The sequence below is a fragment of the Rhododendron vialii genome, chromosome 7a, assembly GCF_030253575.1.
Source record: "Rhododendron vialii isolate Sample 1 chromosome 7a, ASM3025357v1".
Classification (NCBI taxonomy): Eukaryota; Viridiplantae; Streptophyta; class Magnoliopsida; order Ericales; family Ericaceae; genus Rhododendron; species Rhododendron vialii.
In genome coordinates this window covers 34,634,229-34,658,844 of record NC_080563.1, presented here as the reverse complement: position 1 = coordinate 34,658,844, position 24,616 = coordinate 34,634,229, and the positions used below count along the sequence as shown (strand labels likewise).

Below are 24,616 nucleotides of genomic sequence, written 5' to 3'. Positions count from 1 at the left end.
AAATCTCAAGAATAGATTGGCTCAAGAGGATTCCAAGAAAGGGATCACATGCTTAACCACTCACCTTAAGTCTGAGAGAATGCAACCAATTGCAATGTTGATAACAATCCACTAGTCTGTATTGCAAACAGAAGAAACAAATAAATTTAAAAGTGTGTGAATGATCTACTGTACTGTAACTAGTCAATGCCTAAACTTATACGACTACTAATAATTAATTCCTAAACCTAAAATCAAGTGCCACCAATCAACAATACTCACCAGAAACTTAATTTGCAATTGAATACCACCATTACTTCTCACCTTCACACACGGCATGAACACACAGCACCACATGCACGCACACCTCTCTCTCTCTCTCTCTCTCTCTCTCTCTCTCTCTCTCCCCCACCGATTCACTTCTCAAACAACAAAAACCCGTACCACCGATTCACTTCTCAAACAACAAAAACCCGTATTCCAATATATGATCGTAAAAGCCTAAAGGGTAAGTTACATAATATAATATCTAAGAGAAATTAATTAGAAGACTTACCTAAAAATCACAGCTCCGGTGAAAACCTTCCCACGCCGCCGCACTATTTAGCTCTCACAATTCTCTAGAGAAACTAAAATAACCTACGTCTCTCAACACTTATATATGCAGATAATGACCCACTCTCCCACAACCCTTAAAACTCTCTCACACGGATAAATAACTATACACATCTAATAAACTGACATTTAGTATAAAAACACATATTAGAAAAATAGCCCTGATATTATGAAATTTAAAATAGAAGTATTTTATTTTATTAAGAAGTTTGAAAAAGAGAAATGAAAGATTTAATTATTTGGGTCAAAAGTGTTTTTTTTTTTTACCGGAAAAAAAGTAGGATGTCACAGGTTGAAACCTTACATACCCAGCATTTAGAATCAGAGTTGTCAGCTAAGCGTGGTGGACCTGACGATGAAAATGAAAACAGAGAACTAGTGAAAGAAAATAGAATAGTAAAAGATAAAATACATGAAATATTAAAAGATATTCCAGAAAAACATTTAGATTCATATGAAGAAACAGCAGAGGATAATATTGAAACAAAAACAGAATGGTTAATGGAAGAAGATGAACAGTTAATCCAAATAGATTATGATCCAGTTGATTTTAATCAAATAGAATATTCCTTGTCAGTTTTTGATCGCAAAAAGAAGAAGACAGATAGAGAACGATTAGAAGAATTAATTAAGTTGGCAGAAGAAACCCAGATTCTAGGAGAAAATCCAATCAAACATTGGAATAAAAACAAGACCTTAACACATTTAGAAATTATTAATCCAGATTTTAAGATTAGTACCCAAAAAATTGTATACAGCCCATTAGATGTAGAGGAATTTAAGAAACAAATCCAGGAATTACTAAATCTTAAAGTTATAAAAGAAAGTACCAGCCCACACAGAAGCGCAGCCTTTATGGAAAGAAATCATGCAGAAATCAAAAGAGGAAAAGCGCGAATGGTCATAAACTATAAGCGGCTTAATGATAATATTCAATTAGATAGTTATGACATACCTAGTAAAGAACAGCTTATTAATAGTATTCAGGATGCAATAATTTTTAGTAAATTTGATTGCAAATCAGGATTTTAGCAGATCATGTTAGACCAGTCTAGTAGACCATGGACAGCATTCACATGTCCACAAGGATGTTATGAATGGATTGTCATGCCGTTTGGTTTAAAGACAGCACCCAGTATTTTCCAGAGAAAAATGAATAACATATTCAAAGAATACCATTCATTTATTCTTATTTATATTGATGATATTCTTGTTTTTAGTAGAATACAGGAAGAACATTACAGACATCTCAAGATAACATTTCAGTTATTTATAGATAATGATTTAATAATTAGTAAAAAGAAGATGGAACTATGCAAAGAATATATAGAATATTTAAGAGCCAAAATAGGAAAAGGAAAAATTCAGTTACAGCCACACATTGCACAGAAAATATTAGAGTTTCTCGACAAAATAGAGGATAAAAAGAACTTCAGTTATTTTTAGGAACTTTGAATTATGCTAGACCATATATAAGAGATCTTAGTAAAATTATAGGACCATTGTATAGTAAAACGATCCCAACAGGTCAAAAATATTTCAACCAGCAAGATATAGATCTTGTCAGGAAAATCAAAGAAATTTGTAGAAATTTACCAGAACTAGAATTACCCTTAGAACCTGATTACATAGTAATAGAAGTAGATGCTAGTGAAAAAGGATGGGGAGCAATACTCCTTAGCAAACCTACAAAGTACTCAGCAAAATCCACAGAAAAGATTTGTAGATATTCTAGTGGAAAATATAGGGAAAAAGGAAACTTAGCCAGCATAGATTGTGAGATACTCGGAGTTATTAACGCCATTAATAGCTTCAAGTTATGGTTGTTTAAACCATTTACAGTTAGAACAGATTGCGAAGCAATTGTTAAATTTCATAAGCTTCTCAATGAGAAAAAGATCAGTAATCGTAGATGGCTTAATTTTGTAGATACAATAACAGGAAATGGCTATACAGTAGAATTTGAACATATTAAAGGAAAAGAAAACACTTTAGCAGACTATTTATCCAGAGAAATAAATACTAATATTTTCAATTTTTCAGATGGCATCTTCCAGCAATATACCCAGTTCAACCAGAACAGATCAGAGGTTTTTAACCTTTGGAAGTGTAACTCTCAGAGTTTTTCCTGAACAATCCAGATCCAAATTCAGGTAGATGGAATCCCTTCCTCAACATGGAAAGGTTTTCATACTTTTGCAGAAGCAAATCAATGAGCAAACCGCGCCATTGGAAACAATTTTATATTTCAGAGTCTTCTAGAAGATTAAATACTCAGGCAGCCCTTGAGACTGCAGGTTTTGAAAATAGCCAGATTTTCAACCAACTATCTTCTAATCAACCATTTTCTCAGCAAATAAGGTTTTGTGGTCATTGCGAAACAATGACTAGAAATTTCAGACTTTTAAATAAAAGAAATCAAGATTTTGAACAGACTAATCAACAGTTGATCAATAATCAACAAAAGCTTGAAGAAGAAATAACAACTCTCAAAAGGAAGTTGTTAGAATCAGAAAAGGAACTCAAGAGAATTAGAAGCCCTTTTACCCCACTGGTAAAAGTGAGAAAGCAGTCTTCCCCACTGGAAGATGAAGAAAAAAGTGAGTGGAGTAAGGAATATGATTCAATAAAGCTTTTTCAACCAAAGGCAACCACTTTTCTTTCGAAATTTCCCCCAGATGTTATCAACCATATTCATCACTTAGCCAGGCAAGATAGAGCTCATTTTCAGGAATTCTTATTCTCAGAGCTAATCAAGATCAATCAAAATGAAGGTTGTATTCCAGGACTCACTATTTCCTGAAAAACCCTTTATTTACAAGAAAAGGACGTTGTTTCATGTCCAAAGATCAAATCAACTTGTATTCAAATACCTTTGGAGCGGATGACTTGTACATGTCAACTTGTCTACAGCATCCCTATGGCTAACGTAGATATGAAGCACTTCAAACCCTTTTATCTTAATTTCAAAGATAAAAAGGTAGAAATTACAAAAGCAACTCTTTTGGATTTTGGATATATTCAACAAATTATAATCCATGACCCAGAAGACACTAACAGATTTCGAAGAAAAATTGCAGCATGTGTTCTCAACTCCATGACAGACCAAGGTACAGCAGTTGAAGTTGTGGTAGAATCAAAACTTCCAGAATGGATGTCTACAGGACAACTCATCCCTGCCTACCACAATATTCACATCAATACCAATCCAGCAAATACAATTCTCAGAAGAATTTATCACTGTGATAATGATGGTCCATGAATTTGCGATGCAAATTCTATAAGAAAACAGATCAGGCATGCCATTGCCTTCACTATAGCTGAAGGTTTTCATTATGATAGTCTATATGATTATGGGAAGGCACCATTAGTGTGTGAAGACCTATTTCAAAAAATTAGGTCCAATGATCACATTCCAGAGTTGAAATTTCATTTTGAAACGGGATACGATAATTTAGTCAGGTATTATTTGGAGCAGAAGGACCAGCAAAGAGCCATGCTAACAGGAGAAGATTTATCCAATCCATCTAATCATGAAGGGGACGAAGATTATGATTTTGATGATGAAGCCATCCATAATCTCAACAATGCCATGGAAGGATGAAAAGCAAAGTCAGAAGTATCCCACCATGATAGACGGCAACCCTGTCATCACATGGGTCTATACTTTAAGAGATTTGGAAGTATTCGCCGAAAGCAGAGTACTTTTTCCACTCTCTACCAGACAGTCTCAACCACTTTTACTATTTCAACCATTCTTCACCAATCAGAGAAATAATGAGTTCAGCTACTTTTGGACATCTTTCTTTGCAACAATAATAGAAGGTCTTCTTTTTCAAAAGAAAAGTTGAAAGATGTGACGATGCGGGCCAGTGATCACGCGGCATCCACTATTCTCTTTGAAAAACCGGATCTCTTTTCCTAATAGGTTGCCAGTCATTTTAATTTTGAGTCAATCTATAAATAGAACGGAGTCTTTCAGTTGTACACACGACTCTCCTAGCATTTGAACACTTGCTATCTGTAAGCATTTGTTGCATTTGTAATTGGTCGAGTCAATCTTCAGCAATTGAGCCTTTGTAATTAGCAGTTTGCAGTAATAATATTGTAAGTTTCTCTTCAGCTCTTTATTGTTCTTTAGGGACTCCCGAAAGGGAACACCCCTATGATTATAAATAAGTTGAATATTGTATGAATTATATGTCTGTATTACCCAGAGATTTTAAACCAGTTTTAATTATCAACAATATTTTAAAATTCAAAATTTTAAAGAAGCAATGACTTCAGGCCTTAAAATCATAAAGCCTTCTTGAGTCTTAAACCCGTTTTGCCAGAGAGTGGCGTTGAGGGAACATAGTATTCGGAGGTAGGTTAAGAAGGAAAGTAAAGAATTCCTTTGAAAAGATTTTGACACATAAAGTAAAGTGATAATGAAAAGAAAGATTAATTAATGGGTAATCGGATATATAATTCCATTTACAATATCCAGTCTATTTTAAACAGTTTATCTGGATCATGTGGTGGTAAGTACCGAGTAGGATTTACAAATAATTGATTACAAGTTTATATCTTTGCATGTATGAACAAGAAGGAGCATATTTTAATTCATACTCGCAGACTAGAAGAAGAAATATTTACTCAGAATCTTTTAGTAAATAGACTTTTAAATACACCCTTATATATCAACAGACCTCGATATAGTACCACTCTTATTAGATTCATAGAGAAAGAACAAGATAAGCTTAGAGATTTAGAACAACAGTTAACAGAAGCACAATGCCAGTATCTCAGAGCAAAACCATTTCACAATTAGGATTAAACTGTAATTATAAGAAGTCTAAGGAAAAATGAGTAATTAGTACATACAGATGCACCACGTGTAACTAAGTTACACCACACAGGATAATAACTTGAACCAATCACAGTAAGCATGGGCTGGAGCATGGGCTGATGTCCTTGTCTGTAGCATCATTCATTCTTTTTAGCCCAATGAGCAAAGAAAAATACTACTCCTGCTGTCCTACGGTACCCAAACTTGACCGTCCAGTTGGATCTCAGTAGCATCTGGAGGATCCATGCCGTCTGAAAATCTTTGAATACCCAAAATCCCGCGTACGCATTGAGGGTAAAGCTTAAAGGTACTTTTCCCGCTCTCTTTCGTAGTGCAAATGGCGAACGTCGCCTCCCAAATGAAAAACTAGGGCGGCATCTCAGCTTCCTCAGAAAAAAACCCATCAAAATCAAGGTAATGTACCTTCACATTGTGAAAACTTTTCAAGGATTCCTAAGGTGAGCACTCTGAAATTACTCTTTTTTGTGCTCCAGATCTGGGTTTTGTGCTAGGAACATTGTGTTAAATGTGGTGACTTTAGAAGTTCGTAAATATGTATAATCTGAACGCACAAAGAGGAGTTTCAGTGAAGGGTGGAAATCCTTGTTAGGAGCTTTTAATTAGCTTCTGGATAGTTTGGTAGTAATATTATTAGGTTAGAAGAATTGTGATTACAGTAGAAATAAGGATAGCCCAAGTGGTAAGGTGCTCTCTTTACTGGCACATGGTTCTGGGTTCGAGTCTCACTGTAGGGTCCCATTCCCGAACCCTAGGATTAGGATAGAGTAGGTTTCTTCCATGTACACGAACAAAACAAAGATAGTTAGGGTTACGAGTTTGTTTGAATAAAATGCTTAAGGTTTGGCGCTATGTTGGGATGGTGGAATGTTCTGTGTCGAGAAAATGTTGAATGATTCATGTGTTATGCATTTTATTTGTTTTTTGCAGTGTATCTACTTTCCTGTCATGCAAATACATGAACGCTTCATTGTTTTTTTCTTTTCGAACAGACATGGAGATACACTTGAAGAAAAAACCAAAGATAGAAATATCACCCCCTCAACAAAGCAATGACAATTCTTCTTCCTCCAAACAAAGCTGCTTAGAAATCAACTTGACAGATCTTCCCGAAGATCCAGGACTACGACCTCATATCATGGATTATGATCCCAACGACCGCGACCAAATCCGTCGGGCATATCTTGAAAGGGGCCCTTGTCAACCTCGTAACCATGTTTATCCTCAAAAAAGAATTGGAAAATTCCTAGTACGGTTCAATCAGGCATGGTTTAATGAATTTCCTAATTGGTTAGAGTAGAGCATAGCAAAAGATGCTGCGTTTTGTCAATATTGTTATCTTTTGATAAGTGCCAAAATATACATATTTTGGCCCTCCAAACTACATTTGTTAGCCATTTATTTTTGTTAATTGATTTTTATTTTGTTCTTTTGTTGTTTATAGGTTGTTCGAGCCCGTTGTCCGAGACTTTGAATAAAAAGAAGATTTTAAAGAAGTTTGGGGTTAAAATGCGAAATGATCCAAAATCGGATGGTTCATTTATTATTTCCTGAAGTTCAAGGGCCTTTGTGTGATTAAGGTTTTCAATTTCTATATAAACACTTTACCAACCAATTGACTTTAGGGCTCCCTGTCGGCAGCCCGTGGAAAGAAAAGAAAAAAAAAAAAAACGGCAGCAGCTTTTGGAAAAAGGTCGGCAGCAGCTTTTGAAAAAAAGGGGGGCGGCTGTCAGCGGAAAAAAAATATAAAAAGGGGAGGACAGAGAGCTGCGGAAAAGAAAAAGGGAAAGGAGGAGGCGACTACGGATCTTGATTCCGACGCACGCATAACAGAGGGAGCAGAACGGGGGCTGCCGAGGCTTTCGTTTGTCTTTCGAGTTCTCTTTTCTTTCTTTTATGTTTTGATGCTTTGTTCAATTACTCACATTCCGGTAACTAGTTTCAATTTCTGTTTTTAATATAAGTTTTTCGTTGGTTCTTGTTTAACTTAGATTTTCTGTTTATTTTTCATCTCGCACAATAGCAGCATGTTTCAAGTTAGGGTTTCTTTTATTTTTTGCATAATGATCAGTGAGTAGTCGTTTAGGTAGGGTTGTGGGGTGATTAGCACACCGTGGCTAATTCAGGCACTGCTCCTTTTATCAAACTGTTAAATTAAATGATTTTCGATTGGAAAATACTTCCTGCGGACGAACCCGGGCATCGTCGGAGCCCATATGAACGGGAGAATGGGGGTCCAAAACTCATTCTTCGCTGCGCATGGGTAAACGGCGACCATAAAGGTTCGCATCTTGCGGGGTATCTTTTTCTCTCTAAAATTGAACGTTTTTAAGAATATCGAATGGAGCAGGTTAATCCGGACTGGTTGCGAGTGCTATGAACCCTACGATTTTACCTCATTTTAATTTTCTGGAAAAGCACATTCAATTTTCTTGTTTTAGTTAATCTCTCAATCAATCGTCAAAGGGTGGCTACCTAAGAGCCCGTTAAATTAGTAACAACCCGAGTTTTTAGTCAGCACACATCACCGTCTTTGTGGATTCGACTCCGGTCTTACCGGATATTGTGCTACATCGGTCTCAGCCCTACGCTTGGGGCAACCCATTAATTTAGGACTAGGAATCGGTCAAGCATTTTTGGCGCCGTTGCCGGGGACGGTTACGTGTGTTAAGAATTCGGGTAGTTATTTTTTTTATTTGTTTTTTTTTTAATTCTTTATTTTTTTTTAAATTGTTGAAAAGCAAAAAAAAAAAAAAATGGCCCATTTTGCGGGGAGGTATGGAGGTTATGCCAACCAATTTGGGTATTCAGTGTCACTGCCTATATTTTATGGTTTTGCATCAGAAAATCATTTTTCGCATGTTCATAAACTTGAGGAGGTTTTTGCTAACGATGAAGTGGCTCTTTTACATGTATTCCCAGCATCTTTGCGTGATAGTGCTTTAGATTGGTTTAATTGTTTGAGTCCAAGATTGACATGGGGTGAGATTGTAATACAATTTTTCAATCATTTGAATCCCTCATATGAGACTCACATGCTTTTACAAGAACTATCAGATTTCTCTCAACATGATGATGAGTCTTTGTCACAGTGTTGGGAGCGATTTAAATTTGTTGTATTCTCTTGGTCATTTAATTGTGAGCTTGGCAGTCTTCTGGTTATCTTTTGCCGTGGTTTAAACCTTAAGTCATGCGAGGTGGATTTTAGGTCCACTGACGAATTTCTGGATAAAACCCCTGAAGACGCTTGGGATTTCTTAGATGAATTAACCCAAAAGCTCCAATTTTGTGAGTTGACTGAAAGTTCTGAGGATACCAGTTTTGATGGGAGGGAAAAAGAGGAAATAGAGCCACCTTATTTTGATCAATTAGCTGGTTCTCTTTCTTGCAATCAAGTTGAAAATTTTCAAGTGATTAATTCTTGTGTAGTGGAAGATGAAACAACAGAGTCGCTTGGAACTAACGAAATAGTTAGTTCGCCTGAAGTGCAACAGCATTCTAGTATACTTGAGATGGATTTTCATGACACGACTCCTGAGGAGTCATTGCCAATAATTGTGCAAAATCTACTTGTTCTTGATGATCAAATACCCCCAGCCATAGATATTGATGTCATCACTCCTGTTGAGCATCCACTATTGCAAGAGATTATCACGTTAGAACAAATTGACTTTCTTGGTGTTGATAATTTTAATATGGTTTACCATTCATTTTTTCTGACACTCATCAACAACTTGAAAGTTAATTTAGTTCGAAATATGCAATTGGTGGAATTTAAATTTCAAATGCGGCTAAGGCCATTAAGATATTCTAAGTATTTGGTTTTGTGGCATGGTCGCATACAATTTTTAATGGAGTGCTTGAAGTGGGTTGAGATGTTGATTTTGATTGCTCTTCGTAGTGTGATGAATGATTGGATTTCACGTGATGGGAGTACTGAATGTCATTAATTTTTTTTGTATAGTTTTTTTTTCTTTTCTTTTCTCTTTCTTAGATTAGTTACTTTTATTTTATTATTATTATTATTTTTTTGTGAGGACTAACATTGCAGGATGCTTTGTTCAAGTTGGGGGGTCTTCTTCCCACTATATTATTTCTTGCGTAGTTCTCCGTTCCGAGGTGATACATTTTCCTTCTTTTTCTTCCATGTCCTATATTTTTATTCTTTTGTATTCAATGAGGACATCGAATGGTTTAAGTTGGGGGGATGGATTACTTTGGTAAGTTTTTCACTCTTCTAATTCTTAATACTTTGGTAAGTTTTTCACTCTTCTAATTCTTAAAAATTCAAAAAAAAAAAAATAATTGAAAATTTTCCTTTTCGCATGTGATTTGGCACTTGTTGTGATTACTTGTTGAATAATTGAGTTGAAGTGTGTTGCCTACCATAGTGATATTTTTTTTTTTTTTTTTTTTTTTTTTTTTTTTTTTTTGGCTTGGTAGTTTTACTTGCTAGCTTGTCTTAAGAAGTTGATCATGGCACTTTTGTATAGCACTATTGCATGTCACGTTTATTTGGGCCTTGACCACTTGTGAATTGTGACTTAACCAATCTTGATGGCTAGATTAGTGGAGACTTATGCCCTAGTGAGCTTTTGGGCCCTATCTTTTATTGGAGTGGTGTCACTTTAACTCTTAGTTTGTCATGAAAATAATCTATTTGCTGTGGTCTCATTATTCTTGATTGTTGAGTATTGGAACTTGAATGCATAACAATATCCCTTGGGTTTTGGTTTGTCACATGGATGTTACACCCCTTGGAGAGGATTATAGGCATTTTCTTGATATTTGGGCCAGTTCGTTCCTTTGTTTTCACATTTATCCCTTGCAAGCCACTTTGAGCCTTATATATTTAGATTTTTCTTGGTTAGCTCCACTTTCCATATTTTGTTTGGAGAAAGGCAAAAGTATAAATGTGTAATTTTTGGATAGATTGTGAACTTTTGTACTTGAATTGGTGGTGCCCCTTAAAAAAAAAAAGAAAACAAAATAGAAAAAAAAAAAAACAAAAGAAAGAGAAAAATAGAAAGGGCGCCGATATAGATGAAAAGGAGGAATCATACTTTTATTGCTGAAAAATGTTAAAAGGTTAGAAGAGGAGATAAGATGGTGTTGAAAAAAGTGAGAAAATGGGCATACATTGTTAAATTAGCCCCAAGTTGTTTGCCTATTCTCAGACATGTAATGTTTTACCCTAGCCTTTACACACTTTCAATTACCCAACGTTACAACCAAAATTAAAGTCCTATTTGATCCTAGGGGTGATGGAAAGTGGATTGATGGGTGTGAAAGAGAGTTTCAATACTTGGTATTCTATTCATGAGACTGTGTGTTCACCATACAAAGCGTTCTTTTCGTGTCATAGTGTGCGAGTGTTTTGATTTCATATATATAGCTTCTAACCGCACACTTGAGAGTTCATACTATGCACCTTGTTTGGAGTGATTTTATTTGTGAGTGCAAGACACAGTGAGGATTGAAGTCGAGACTCGGTCCGGAGAGAGCGGTTAGTTATTGAACACTTTTGGTTGAGGCCTATGTCACACACACATGCTAATCCTAGGTGCCATGGTTTATTTCTTGACTTGATAGTGTTTGGAACTATTTGTGCATTCTTTATCTTTGTGGTAGCTGCACATTCTTTACTTGATGGATCAATGAGTTGTATGACAAGTTTTGGATTACATGTAAAAAGGTTCAATGTGTTTTGTGGGTAATCACTGCTGAAAATCCTCACGAGACTTCACTCGTCCTACCGGGGCCGCCTGGGGGTTTAAAAGAACTATCAGTTTTAATTTGTTTTCTTTAGTTGCATTTTATTTTCTTTGCTCGGGACTAGCAAAGTGTAAGTTGGGGGGTGTGATAAGTGCCAAAATATACATATTTTGGCCCTCCAAACTACATTTGTTAGCCATTTATTTTTGTTAATTGATTTTTATTTTGTTCTTTTGTTGTTTATAGGTTGTTCGAGCCCGTTGTCCGAGACTTTGAATAAAAAGAAGATTTTAAAGAAGTTTGGGGTTAAAATGCGAAATGATCCAAAATCGGATGGTTCATTTATTATTTCCTGAAGTTCAAGGGCCTTTGTGTGATTAAGGTTTTCAATTTCTATATAAACACTTTACCAACCAATTGACTTTAGGGCTCCCTGTCGGCAGCCCGTGGAAAGAAAAGAAAAAAAAAAAAAACGGCAGCAGCTTTTGGAAAAAGGTCGGCAGCAGCTTTTGAAAAAAAGGGGGGCGGCTGTCAGCGGAAAAAAAATATAAAAAGGGGAGGACAGAGAGCTGCGGAAAAGAAAAAGGGAAAGGAGGAGGCGACTACGGATCTTGATTCCGACGCACGCATAACAGAGGGAGCAGGTTAATCCGGACTGGTTGCGAGTGCTATGAACCCTACGATTTTACCTCATTTTAATTTTCTGGAAAAGCACATTCAATTTTCTTGTTTTAGTTAATCTCTCAATCAATCGTCAAAGGGTGGCTACCTAAGAGCCCGTTAAATTAGTAACAACCCGAGTTTTTAGTCAGCACACATCACCGTCTTTGTGGATTCGACTCCGGTCTTACCGGATATTGTGCTACATCGGTCTCAGCCCTACGCTTGGGGCAACCCATTAATTTAGGACTAGGAATCGGTCAAGCATCTTTTCAGACCAAATAGTGGACATACCGTGCGTGGTCGATCTTTCGTTAGCATTGGCTTCTCATCTTGGCAAAATAAAGAAAGGTTGCGAACTCATATGGGAGGCCATAATAGTGCCCATAACCAAGCTCGGTCTAAATGTCAAGACTTGTTGGGCCAAAAGCAGCTTATTCAGGAGATTTCTCCAAAGCAATCAGACCACACTCAAAACCCCGGGTTGAGGATAAAGCTCACGGGTACTTTTCCCTCTCTTTCATGGGGCAAATGGCAAACTTTACCTCCCAAATGAAAAACTAGGGCGGCATCCCAGCTGCCTCAGAAAACACCCATCAAAATCAAGGTAATGTACCTTCACATTGTGTAACCTTTTCAAGGATTCCTAAGGCGAGCACTCTGAAATTACGCTTTTTGTACTCCAGAACTGGCCTTTGTGCGAGGAACATTGTGGTGACTTTTAAATATGTGTAATCTGAACGCACAAAGAGGAGTTTCAGTGACGGGTGGAAATCCATGTTAGGAGCTTTTTCTTAGATTCTGGATAGTTTAGTAATATTATTAGGTTAGAAAAATACTGAGTTCAGTACAAATTTGGGGAGGAGCTATGTTTCGGGGGGGGAAGGGGGGCGAGTTTTAAAATTTTTAATTTTGTATATACCTGATTTTGAATATTACTAATAATTATTCGTGTATAGTTACTTAATCTTAATAATTTTGATTTGATAAAAAAAACTTGGTTATTGTACATTTTCATTTTCTCAATTTCTTTCATAAATAAAAAATAAGCATGTGACAGTTGGAGTAGCCTAAACTTTATGATATACTAAGTATATGTTTCAAAATCCTGGCTTCACCACTGGTAGAAATAAGGATAGCCCGAGTAGTAAGGTGCTCCCTTTACTGGCACATGTTATGGGTTCGAGTCTCACTGTAGGGTCCCATTCCCTAATTAGGATAGATTAGGTTTCTTGCATGTACACGAACAAAACAAAGATAGTTAGGGTTAAGAGTTTGTTTGAATAAAATGCTTCAGGTTTGGCACTATGTGGGCATGGTGGAATGTTCTGTGTTGAGAAAAAGTTGAATAATTTTTCGAAGCTCTCTCAATGTATATGCTTTTCCTATTGTACTGTTTCCATCTTTATGATTAATGGAAACTTCTTTTGCCATTCAAAAAGCAAATGTCCAATGATTCATGTGTGATTAACTCCTACTTGAATAGGAGGGCATATGTTAACTTATATGTAGGATTGGGAAATGCCCTATCAAAAATTATGCATTTTATTTGTAAATACATGAACACTTCATTGTTTTTCTTTTTGACCAGACATGGGGTTACACTTGATCGAAGAAAAACCAAAGCTAGAAATATCACCCTCTCAACAAAGCAATGACAATTTGTCTTCCTCCAAACAAAGCAGCTTAGAAATCAACCTGACAGATCTTCCCGAAGATCCAGGACTACGACCTCAGATCATGGATTATGATCCCAACAACCGAGACCAAATCCGTCGGGCATATCTTGAAAGGGGCCCTTGTCAACCTCGTAACCATATTTATCCTCAAAAAAGAATTGGAAAAACCATCTTACGGTTCAATCAGTCCTGGTTTAATGAATTCCCTAATTGGTTAGAGTATAGCATAGCAAAAGATGCTGTGTTTTGTCAATATTGTTATCTTTTCAGACCAGATAATGGAACTAAGGTGCGTGGTCAATCTTTCGTTAGCAGAGGCTTCTCATCTTGGCAGAAGAAAGAAAAGTTGCGAACTCATGTGGGAGGCCATAATAGTGCTCATAACCAAGCCTGGTCTAAATGTCAAGACTTGTTGGGCCAAAAGCAGCTTATTCAGGAGATTTCTCCTAAACAATCAGACCTCACTCAAAATGTCCAAGCCTGGTCTAAATGTCAAGACTTGTTGGGCCAAAAGCAGCTTATTCAAGTGATTTCTCCTAAACAATCAGACCACACTCAAAATGAATTCCAAACCTTCTTGAAAGCATCAATTGATTTAGTTCGATGCTATCAAAGGCAGGGATTTCTCTTCCGTGATCCCGAACATTACTTATTTGATATAAGTAATGAAGGGTTATTTCTTGATCTGTTAAAGTTTATTGCTGACAAAAATGAAGACATCAAAGCGGTACTTGCATTGGACGATGATCCTCAAAATCTTGAATTGGCAGCTGCTGATCTTCGGAAGGATATTGTGAGTGTGGCTGCATTTGAAACAGTCAACGAGATTATTAGAGATCTGGGTGCTGGACCGTTCTCTATTTGGATTGACGAAACCCGTGACATCTCAAACAAGGATCAAATGGCAGTTGTGCTAAGGTATGTTGACAGAAAGGGGCAATTAATTGAACACTTTTTGGGTATTGGTCATGTTACAAATACTGATGCTTTCTCACGCAAGACAGCAGTGGAAGAGTTATTTAGTAGGCTAGGACTTAGTATTTCTAGATTGCTCGAGCAGGGTTACGGCGTGGCTGATAATGTGCATGAAGATTTAAATGGTCTCGAAGCACTTATAATTGAAGAAAATCCATGTGCATATTGTGTTCACTTTTTTGCTTATAAACTTCAATCAGCTCTTGTTGATGTGTCAGCGAATAATATTGAGATCCCTGTAGTCTTTTACTGTGTCTCTAGAGTCGTGAATGTTGTTGGAGCTTCATGCAAAAGTCAAGACATTCTTTGGGCGAAACAAGCTGCAAAAATTGTTGAGGCACTTACTATTGGAGAGCTTTCAAGCTGCCAAAGCTTAAATCAGGAGACCCGAGGTGACTATTCTGGTGAAACATGTTGTGGCTCACACTATACTGCATTGGTTAACTTGATCGATATGTTCGCAGCTGTGATTGAGGAGCTTGACGTGATTTTGAAGGATGGTTCATTTGTAGAAGACCGAGTAAAAGCACATATCTTGTTGAGTGTGATGCTAACATTTGACTTTGTATTCAGTCTTCATTTGCTGAAAACAATATTGGGAATTACAAATGAGTTGTCACTGACATTGCAAACGAGGGATAACGGTACTGTGAACGCAGTGGAAGTACTTGAAATGACCAAAAGGCGATTTCTCATGATGAGGGAGAGTGGTTGGACCTCCTTACTTGATGATGTTTCCTCATTTTGTGCAGAGTATGAAATTGACGTTCCTAATATGGATGATCTGTATACTGAAAAAGGGCGAAGAAGAGGTGAAGTTCTGGAGGTTATGAACTTGCAATACTACAAGTTCGAGGTATTCTTTGCTGTCATAGATTTGCAGGTTCAAGAACTAAATGCTCGTTTTCCTTACTCGAGCATTGAGTTGCTTCTTGGTGTGGCATGTTTGAGTCTATCTAACTCATTCTCTAGGTTTGACAAGAAAAAATTGATGCGCCTTGCTGAGTTTTATCCAAAGGACTTTTCTCCAATAGAACTCATGGTACTTGACAATCAGCTTGAAACTTACATTTTGGATGTGCGCTCTAGTAATGACTTCTTAAGGCTGAATGCAATTAGTGAGCTTGGTAAAAAAATGGTGGAGAGTAGAAAAGACCGAATATATCCATTGGTTTACTTACTTTTGACGTTAGCATTAGTATTACCGGTTATGACGGCTAAGAGGGCATTTTCTGGTATGAACATCGTAAAGCATCGGTTGGCCAATGAAACGGGAGACCAATGGATGAGTGATAGGCTGGTTTTGTACCTAGAGCAAGATATCTTTGAGGAATTGGAAATGATACCATCATACAAAGCTTGCAGAAGCTGAAGCCTCGTTGGGTCGATTGTAAAAGGTTACGTTAGACGCTTCATCAGTCAATATCTAAGTCCTACCCGTTCATTACCATCTCAAAAAGCTGTTTTTTTATTGTTAATTTCGTCAATGTTATTGGATGATGTGATTGATTGTTTTAGAGGTACGTGCGTATCGAAAGAAGAGTTTAAACCCACTTTGTGTAAGGTTCCGAATCTTTAGTTTATTATCATCATGCATTGATAAATATGTGCATTATTGTTGACCATCAACCTTTGGAAATGCTTGAATTGACTGCAAACCATCGATGAGTCAGGTTGAAAGTTCGAAACCAGCTTCCTAACTTGTGTAAAATGGGAATCTAAGACATTAGAAATCTTATAGAGTAACAACTGAATGTAAATACTGAAGTCATAACTGAACATGAACTCTCTCTCTCCATTTAAATGTTCTTGAGCTATTGTAAAGCAATTCTGTAATAGCCTTTTGGCTCTCATTCCCTCCATGCTTGGGGAAGCTGAATATAGTTTTATTTGATTATAACTTAATGCTTTCCTTGTGACCGGGAAACAAGTGGTAAAATTCGTTATCCTTCTGACTAAAATCTCCTGCTGTACTCGAAAAATACTTTTTTAGAGGTAATTTTCGGTTGTGGATTTGCTTAGAAATGTAGATCCACAGCAAATTCAGCAGGGCAATGGTTTGTATATGATGTTAACAGGTGAGCTCAGTGGCATCATGTCATTTAGCAAGCAATTATCGATGTAAGCTGATAATTCTATTTCTCTGTAAGTAAGTTTTGCAGGAGAACTGATAAAGGGCTATGTTCGAAGCATGCTGATGCCTCTGGTTTGTTCGAGAAATTGATTGGGACACCGGAACCAATACTTGTTTCTGGAGACAGGTTGTATTCTTTCCTTTCTATTCTCTTGCATATTTTTTCAGCTTACTTTTTTTGCTCTCAATCTATTTCATCTATCTGTCTTTCTATCTCTCTCTCTCTGGTGCTATGTAGTATGCACATGTATCTTTTGTGACGCTGACTTTCAAATCGCATTGCTTCGTTCGATCTAACCGACAACTGATTGCTAATAATAGAGTATTTTGTGGTTATCTTACTCTTGTTTTCACATGCATTCAGTTATACTAGGTATAATTGTCATTCCGCATTTGTGCAAATAAAATTGCAGTCGAGCAAATGACTGGATACGCCTATGACTAACACTTGGGCAGTATTTGGTTTACTTGAATGGACATTACGTTGGAATACTCATTCTGACACTTTGGTTTGCCAAAATATGGCACCATATACCTTACAGATGGAAATGGATTCATCATCCACCAATTTAGTTCTTCCAAAAGAATGGCCATTCCTTTAATTTCCAAAATCATTTCAACAAACCGGACCATACCTTACTCATCTGAACTTGTATAGCTTATTGTGTACTTGTAACCAAATGATTTGGTTTTGACATTGTTTTTCTCTCTTTTCTTAGCAGCCTATTGCTTTACTGTATTTGGACATGTCTCTACCTGAAGATTTAGAGGTTTTAGTCTAGTTTGCCCCCAAATTTTCTTCTTCATCCGCATCAATGAGCACAATAATGTTGGGGAAAAAGGAGTGTACGTAGTAGTTATAAAACGGGCGTCGTTTGTTTCAGATTTTAATTCTCTCTTACAGTTAGGAATCCTCTTCATTTCTGAAGGAGCCCCTCATTTATTTCGGTATATCATGTGTTCCAGTCATTTTATTTTTCGCATCTATTGTTACTTGCAAATCAAATTGTATGCCAGAAGCATGGCATTGCGTCTTAGTATCTGTTCTATGTAAATTAGGTTGGGTGGGACTGAGCTCCAGCGTAGTTCTAATCCAGTCCAGTTTGGATCTATTGTGGGTCACTCAAAACCTGCGCCGATGAACAGTACGGAACACAGTTGTAGGTTTTGACTTCTCAGTTATTAATGGACCAAAACCGTACCAAACTGGACTTGCGGCATGTTTTGAAATTCCTGCTGATATCAAACTATCTGCAAGTTATGAAACTAATTTCTTGATTTCCTTTTCGTTTATACGTTCAAATCTCTTCCCATTTTTCTCCTGCCATGGGTGTTATGAAACTAATTTCTTTTACTCTTTTTTTTTTTTTTTTTCCATTTGCTTTTCTATGTCCTCAGTAAATTCTTCCACAAATTCTCAGCATTATTTTGTACTAGTACAAAAGAGGCCATCATTCGGGCACACAACGCAATAGCTTCAGCTAGAGTAAATCCCAAAATGGCATAACCAAATGATTGTTTAGCCAATAATGGAATTCGCGCCACAGATCCATCGAGAAACTAAAGATGTTTACATGCTTTTCCAATACGGATAGCAGCGCTGCTGAAGCAATTGTAACAGCTTCGACGCTCATTGATTTTGCACTTTCTAACATCTCATGATTTAATATTTTGCTTTATTTGGAGCTTAATCAAATAGAGTATCTATATAATAAGCTAGCTCCGTATTTGAATTTTATATACTATTACATAAAACCAAGGGTCTTAATCTTTCCAAAATTCAAACTAATCTAACGTTGTGTTATGAGCTAGAGAGAGGGGACGTGTTCAACCATTAAATCTAATATCCATCTCTCTCTCCATTATTCCTTCATCCTCTCAATTTAATTAATTTTAAATTGATCTTGATTACATTGCATCGTGCCTTTAAATATAGACAATTGAAGCTTGATAAAATGTAAATTTAGAGCCATGGCGATTTCTTGAATGCCGATGTTCGAGCCGTGGCATGCACTAGTTAGTGATATCATGGCTCATATGAGTCATATAATCTTATTCTCTATCTTAACATTCAAACGAGACGAGCCGGGCTTTAAACGAACTCCATCGAATCCAAATAAACGAGCTCAGCTCCGATCCAATCTAAGTAAATGAGCCCAAGCTCTTGTAATATTTCGATTATCAAAGCATATCCTGGACCCTCATTTTCCCTTCGAATATTAGAGCACAATTGGAGAACGACAGCAAGTCGGTCAAGTTCGAGAAATATCCAAGTACTTGAGCACATTTTGAATGTTAAACGAACTCGTACAAATGATACCAGCTTTATCAAATTGGGGTAATTTTTGTTTCTGTGATTAAATTCTATCCATCCGCAATGGAAACAGTGAGTTTTCTACCACCACCGTTGTGGGTTCTACCGTGTGTTTAATGCTATAATCCGAATAGTCATTCTTGAAGGGTAGAGATATCGATAGATGAATCAAAAAGTCGAATTTTAGTTTAACCAAAATTCAAGTTTTGATACTTCTTTCGATGTCCGATAAAGTTAATTTTTTGCTTGAACATACCACTCTGCAGGCTTGTTTGGTTCCCATTTTTGATAAGCCTATTTTTTTCTTCACACGTTTCTCAATAACTTTTTTTTATCTATCTCTTCCCACTCATTACCACTCATTACATTAATAATCAAAAATATTTTTCAAAGATTGAACCGAACAAAAGCTAATATCTCGGGAAAATGACGGTTAATGACGTGCCTTGATAATTAATATCCGTCAAGGACATGCTGAGAACATTTTTTAATGCAGAAAATGTCATTGGCGGATATTAATTATCAAAATACGTCCTGAGCCCTCATTTCCGCCATTTTCTCTAATATCTCTCCTTCCGTTGGGTGGTGAGCCCGCAACCAGTAGGAATGGACATCCAAAAATTGGCGGGCAGGCCCGCCTAAAATAGGATGGGCCCGCTCGCCTTTACAAGAGATGTGTTCGTTCGCTGGCCCGCCTAAAATAGGATGGGCCCGCTCGCCTTTACAAGAGATGTGTTCGTTCGCTGGTCGGTGTCGGCATGACCCGTCGACACTTAAATCGATCATTGACGGCTCGCCTTTCACCCCCGACATGAAGAGTTGACCTCTCCTCGCTGATAAACTCGTTTCTATATTGGCAAAATGGAGTGTTATAGTTCCCACAGGGTTTCGATGTGGGACAAAATATCAAGGGTAAAGTACGCCGGCCTCTCCCGATGTTTTTGACAAATACAGTGACCTCCCATCTGGTTCTGGAAATTATTCTCGTCTCTCTTACTTTACAAACTATTAATATGTAGATGACCCTCTTAGCCGTTAAATTTGGGCTAACGGTGTTAACTTTGGTGAATAAAGACTATTATACCCTTCGTGCAAATAGTTTGATTAACATTGGTCTCCCTTGCTTTATATTAAAATATATTGTTATAGAATTAACATGTCACAAGTAAAAGGCAAATAAAAGTGTTCCAAATTCAGGAATAAATATACTTAAGATAAAGGCAGCGAAATTTGTGTATTTTATTATCCTTTGTGAACTTGTTGCTAATGGTCAATTTTTTTTTACCTATTTTTATTTAATCTTCATTAGGAAAATAAAAAATAACATTTGAACTAAGCCTAGAAAAAAAATACCATTAGGAAGTAAGAAGAAAAAGTAGTTTGATTTTTTTATTGTTGATTTAATTTAGCATTTAAAAAATAAGATAGTCTCGTATATTTGTGGCATGTTTTAACAACGGATTTTAATGCAAAGCAAGGGAGACCAATGTAATTCAACTTATTTGTACAAATGGTATAACAGTCTTTTATTCATCAAAATTAACGCCATTGACCAAATTTAACGGCAAGGGAGCTATTTGTATAGTATTAATTAGTTTGTAAAGTAAGGGAGGTAAGAAAATTTCCAAAACTAGAGGGAAGCTAGGCCAGGGTATTTATGAGAAACCTTAGGGGAGGTCAAAGTAATTTACCAAAAAATAAGGGCGCGGCTATTCGCAGCCCTTTATTTTCTCCCATAGCCCATTACATTTCGGTAAATGATTGTTGAAAATCATAAATAATATTTCGGTAAATTGCTGTTGAAAACAAGATTATATTTCGGTAACTACATGTCGAAAATATGTTCAACTTTTGGTAAACAACTGCCGAACATACATTTTCGGTAAATATCTGTTGAAAAAAATATTATATTTCGGTAATTGGATGTTGAAAATATATCTCAATTTCGGTAACTAACTGTCGAGTAAATTTTTAACGGGCTATGGAAGAAAATAGAGGGTTGCGAATAGCGGCGCCCAAAAATAAATCACCAGCCTAGCTTCCTTTTACCTTGGCTTATTTTTGTTTCGTTTAATGTTTCAGTTGGAGGTCATTATTTTTTGGACTAAAGGTTGGTCTGATGTAAAAAATCTAAAACTAAAAAATTGGTTCCCAATTTCTTTAAAAACAAATTAGTAGCAGACAAAAATAAGCTTCATATATTATTTTTACCTTATTTTTTAGGGAATTGATATTCACATTCTATTTTTTAATATCCACGTTCCCTTTTTTGCTTTTTAGCGTTGAAAGGGAGACGCGGGGCTCTGCTGTGTCTGAGGCACAGCACCCCCTACCCACACCCAAAAAGGCCCAAAAACGGTAACGTTTTCTAAGGGAAAAAATTTTAAGTTTCCTATTTGCAATCCTATAGAATAGAAACGTGATTATATGAGTTTTAGAGATAAAATTTAATTATGTCTCTTTAGAATAATTTGATCAGAATAATAAGATCTTCACATTGGTTCAAATGGATTGAAAATTGGAGCAGATAAATTTTAAACTATATTTTTAATATATAAACATTCTAAAAAATTAAGTATTCCAATTTAATAATTGCGAATATCTTATTATTCTGAACATATTATTCTAAAGGATCATAATTAACTTTTTTCTCTAGGACTCTCATAATTAAGTATTTGCTCTTTATTTAGGATCCTGTGGAGCAGGAACATGATTATTAGAGCCTTAAAGACAAAAGTTAATTATGTCTTTTTAGAATAATATGTTCAGAATAATAAGATCTTCGCACATATTCAAACGGATTAAAAATTGGAGTACTTAATTTTTTTAGATTGTTTATACATTAAAAATACAGTTAAAAAATTATCTGCTCCAATTTTCAATCCGTTTGAACCAGTGTGAAGATCTTATTATTCTGATCAAATTATTCTAAAGAGACATAATTAAATTTTATCTCTAAAACTCTTATAATCACGTTTCTACTCCATAGGATTGCAAATAGAAAACTTAAAATTTTTTTCCTTAGAAAAGGGTACCGTTTTTGGGCCTTTTTGGGTGTGGGTAGGGGGTGCTGTGCCTCAGGCACAGCAAAGCCCCCGCGTCCGTTGAAAGGGTGTGTAATTTTTTTTATTACTAAAAGACAAAAAAGGGAGTGTGGACATTAAAAAAAAGTGTGAATATCAATTCCCATTTTGTAACTCTTTTTCCCTTTTATTTTGGTAAATTTGGTCTATTGTTAGCTTTTCTGATTCCTCACCTTGAGACTAACAAGAAATTCACAGTTTCAAAATGATTTGTAGAAATACGAAGATTTGAAAAGTAAATAATTAAGAAGACTTGATTGAGAAAGAAATAATATAAATCAACAAGGATTATTTCGAGCAAGCGAAGTTAGGAAAATATGGCTCCAACATTTTATTCTGGCTTTGTAGAGATTAAATTATTTCCACCGACGGTGAAAAGAAGGATCATTTTCTTTTTGAATTTGGGATCTAGATGCTATATCGTACCGCAGGTGCACTCTGGTTGTCTAGTGCAACGTAGTCCACTAAAACGATGTGGAGTGATTATTTAGAAGTTAGTGAAATGATTGAAATGATTGGATATTTTCAGATTGACATCCAAGTGAAAAAAATTGTTGCCGAGCAAAAAAAAGTGAAAAAAATTGTCTTTTGCTGGGAAAAAAATGATAGAACCACTGAAATTAGTGAAATGATTGGATATTTTCAGCTCATTTCATATTCTCGATCGAGATTACAGAGAGAATATGAAATCCCCCAAACAAGTCAGGATCCGAAGTAGACATGTAATGTTGAAATTCTTATCCCTACACACAAATGTGTGATAGAGAAGAGTTTGAGGCATCCCTACGTGGGCCCGTGTCTAAGGGCATGGAATAATTACTCCTCCTGCCCAGGTCTATTTCGGCTTAATAATTCTAGAAAATTAATATTTTTGTTTGTATTAAAAAAAATCATATTTGTTAGTTTTTGCATCAACTTTTTTTTTTATAGAATATTAGTTCGTCCCAACGAGAAAAATCTAGAAAATAATAAAATTAAGGGTTTTTTTTATAACAATAAAATTGTGTTCAAAACTAAGTTTTTAAATAAAAGAAAAAATCAGTATGTTAACTTATATGTATGTTGTGACAATGTATATAGTCTGCCTATAAAACAAAAAACATCTGTAGTCAATGTAAGAAAATCTGTTAAACAAAACATAAACAAAACGTAAGATGACAACAATTGGACTAATTTCTCTTTTCTAATATAGTCTAGAGTACTAGTATTATTTTAAGATGGCTTGAGATTATCTATGGCCTCTTAGCCAAACTTTTCAAGTTTTCTGGCACGGTCTTTTTGGTTTTTTTTTTTTTTTAATTTTTACAAAATTCGGGTCAAATTTTTACATTTTATTTTTCGTCTTGACGGGAAGGATAAAAAATCTAGAAACATATAGTACCAAAATTTTAAAAAAATCAAGTAAGATGACAAAAAAAAAAATGGTATGTGTCAAAAAGTCCCCAAAAAATGAGTTTGATTCCTTAAACCCAATGGGATACTAGCGCGTCAATGAGTTGAGACCTATTCAACCCAATGCGACATCCGACCCGTCTCATATTATCGTCCCTACTAGTAGATCAACATTGCAAAACAGAAGAATAAGTTTATATTGTTTGTGGTATACAGGTCACAGGGCAGTGATTTTCGCACACCCCTTTTTTATGATCACGCTTTTTTTTTTTTTTTTTGTCTTTTTGTGATGTGAATTAATTTATAATGTTGCCCTATTTTTTTTGCCAAAAATTGAGAGGTAGTAGTATTCATCAAAAGATCTCCATGAGAGAAGATTGAGAGTCCACAGATCGGATACTCCAACAGAAAGAGTATAAGCGCATAGATGCGCCGTCTTACAGAATGAGAAGAAACCCTCCAAAGAAGAACAAAACCCCCCGAATGAGGACATTATTATAACAAAATAAAAGAAGCACCATCGAGACATCCGCCGTCACCCTTTCACAACCACCTTGATAGACTTGTAACCATCACCTCTGCTTTACTAAATAGGAACACATCGTTTTGAGGTGGTTGCCCAGTAAACGCGATAAACGGCGTCAAGTCACAAATATGAGAAGATGGAGGTTGAGAACGGTGATGGACAACATCTTACCTGCAACCACTGAAACCGAAACCCCGGAACATCCCCGGAAAATGATCTGGCTGAAAAGTTCCCAATGGACGCTCGAACTTCAGTCGTGAGATTGAGAGAAAAGACGGTTCAACAGTAGGGGGAAGAGATCAGAGGAAAAGAGATAGGAGGGGAAGGATCCTTCCCCTCCCGTTGCCTGAGAAGGGGGGGAGGGGAAGGAGGGGAAGGGCTATTGACGACTAGAGTTTCGAGATTTTGAGAGTACAATATTGCCCTTCAATGTGTGAAAAATATACAAATGTACGGTTAATTTTGTAAATCCACGTCACAAAAGGATAAAACAGAAAGTGCGGTTATAAAAAGGAGAGTGTGAATATCAATTACCATTATATGAGGTTTTTACGTGTAGGTCCAAAAAAAAACGGAAATGCACCGTTAAATATTTTTGGAGTATTTTTTTCAAAATTGCCCCTATAAAAATGTCTAAACCACTAAAACATTCCAAAACCCTAAGGTACCTTATGAAAGTGTCTAAAACCCTAAAC

The 24,616-nt window shown here is 36.2% G+C and overlaps 1 protein-coding gene and 1 long non-coding RNA gene across 2 annotated transcripts; both read left to right on the top strand.

Annotated features, from left to right (window-relative positions):
- Positions 1–5,636: 5,636 nt before the first annotated feature.
- LOC131333641 (uncharacterized) lies at positions 5,637–6,512 on the top strand. The gene is made up of 2 exons (XR_009201854.1): positions 5,637–5,839; positions 6,436–6,512. It is a non-coding gene; the product is annotated as an uncharacterized LOC131333641 (long non-coding RNA).
- Positions 6,513–13,439: 6,927 nt separating this feature from the next.
- On the top strand, positions 13,440–17,554 carry LOC131333640 (uncharacterized). Its single transcript, XM_058368263.1, has 3 exons — positions 13,440–15,328; positions 16,627–16,733; positions 17,329–17,554. Exons 1-3 carry the CDS (start codon positions 13,559–13,561, stop codon positions 17,372–17,374), a joined length of 1,923 nt encoding a protein of 640 aa, XP_058224246.1. The 5' UTR covers positions 13,440–13,558; the 3' UTR covers positions 17,375–17,554.
- Positions 17,555–24,616: the final 7,062 nt, after the last annotated feature.

What these genes read in the sequence shown, in the direction of transcription:
- LOC131333640 (XM_058368263.1), top strand. Translation starts at nt 13,559, where the DNA reads ATGGATTATGATCCCAACAACCGAGACCAAATCCGTCGGGCATATCTT. An exon ending in TGCAATACTACAAGTTCGAG is followed by an intron (nt 15,329 to 16,626) that starts GTATTCTTTGCT and finishes TCTGTAAGTAAG; the next exon opens with TTTTGCAGGAGAACTGATAA. An exon ending in ATACTTGTTTCTGGAGACAG is followed by an intron (nt 16,734 to 17,328) that starts GTTGTATTCTTT and finishes TTTTCTTAGCAG; the next exon opens with CCTATTGCTTTACTGTATTT.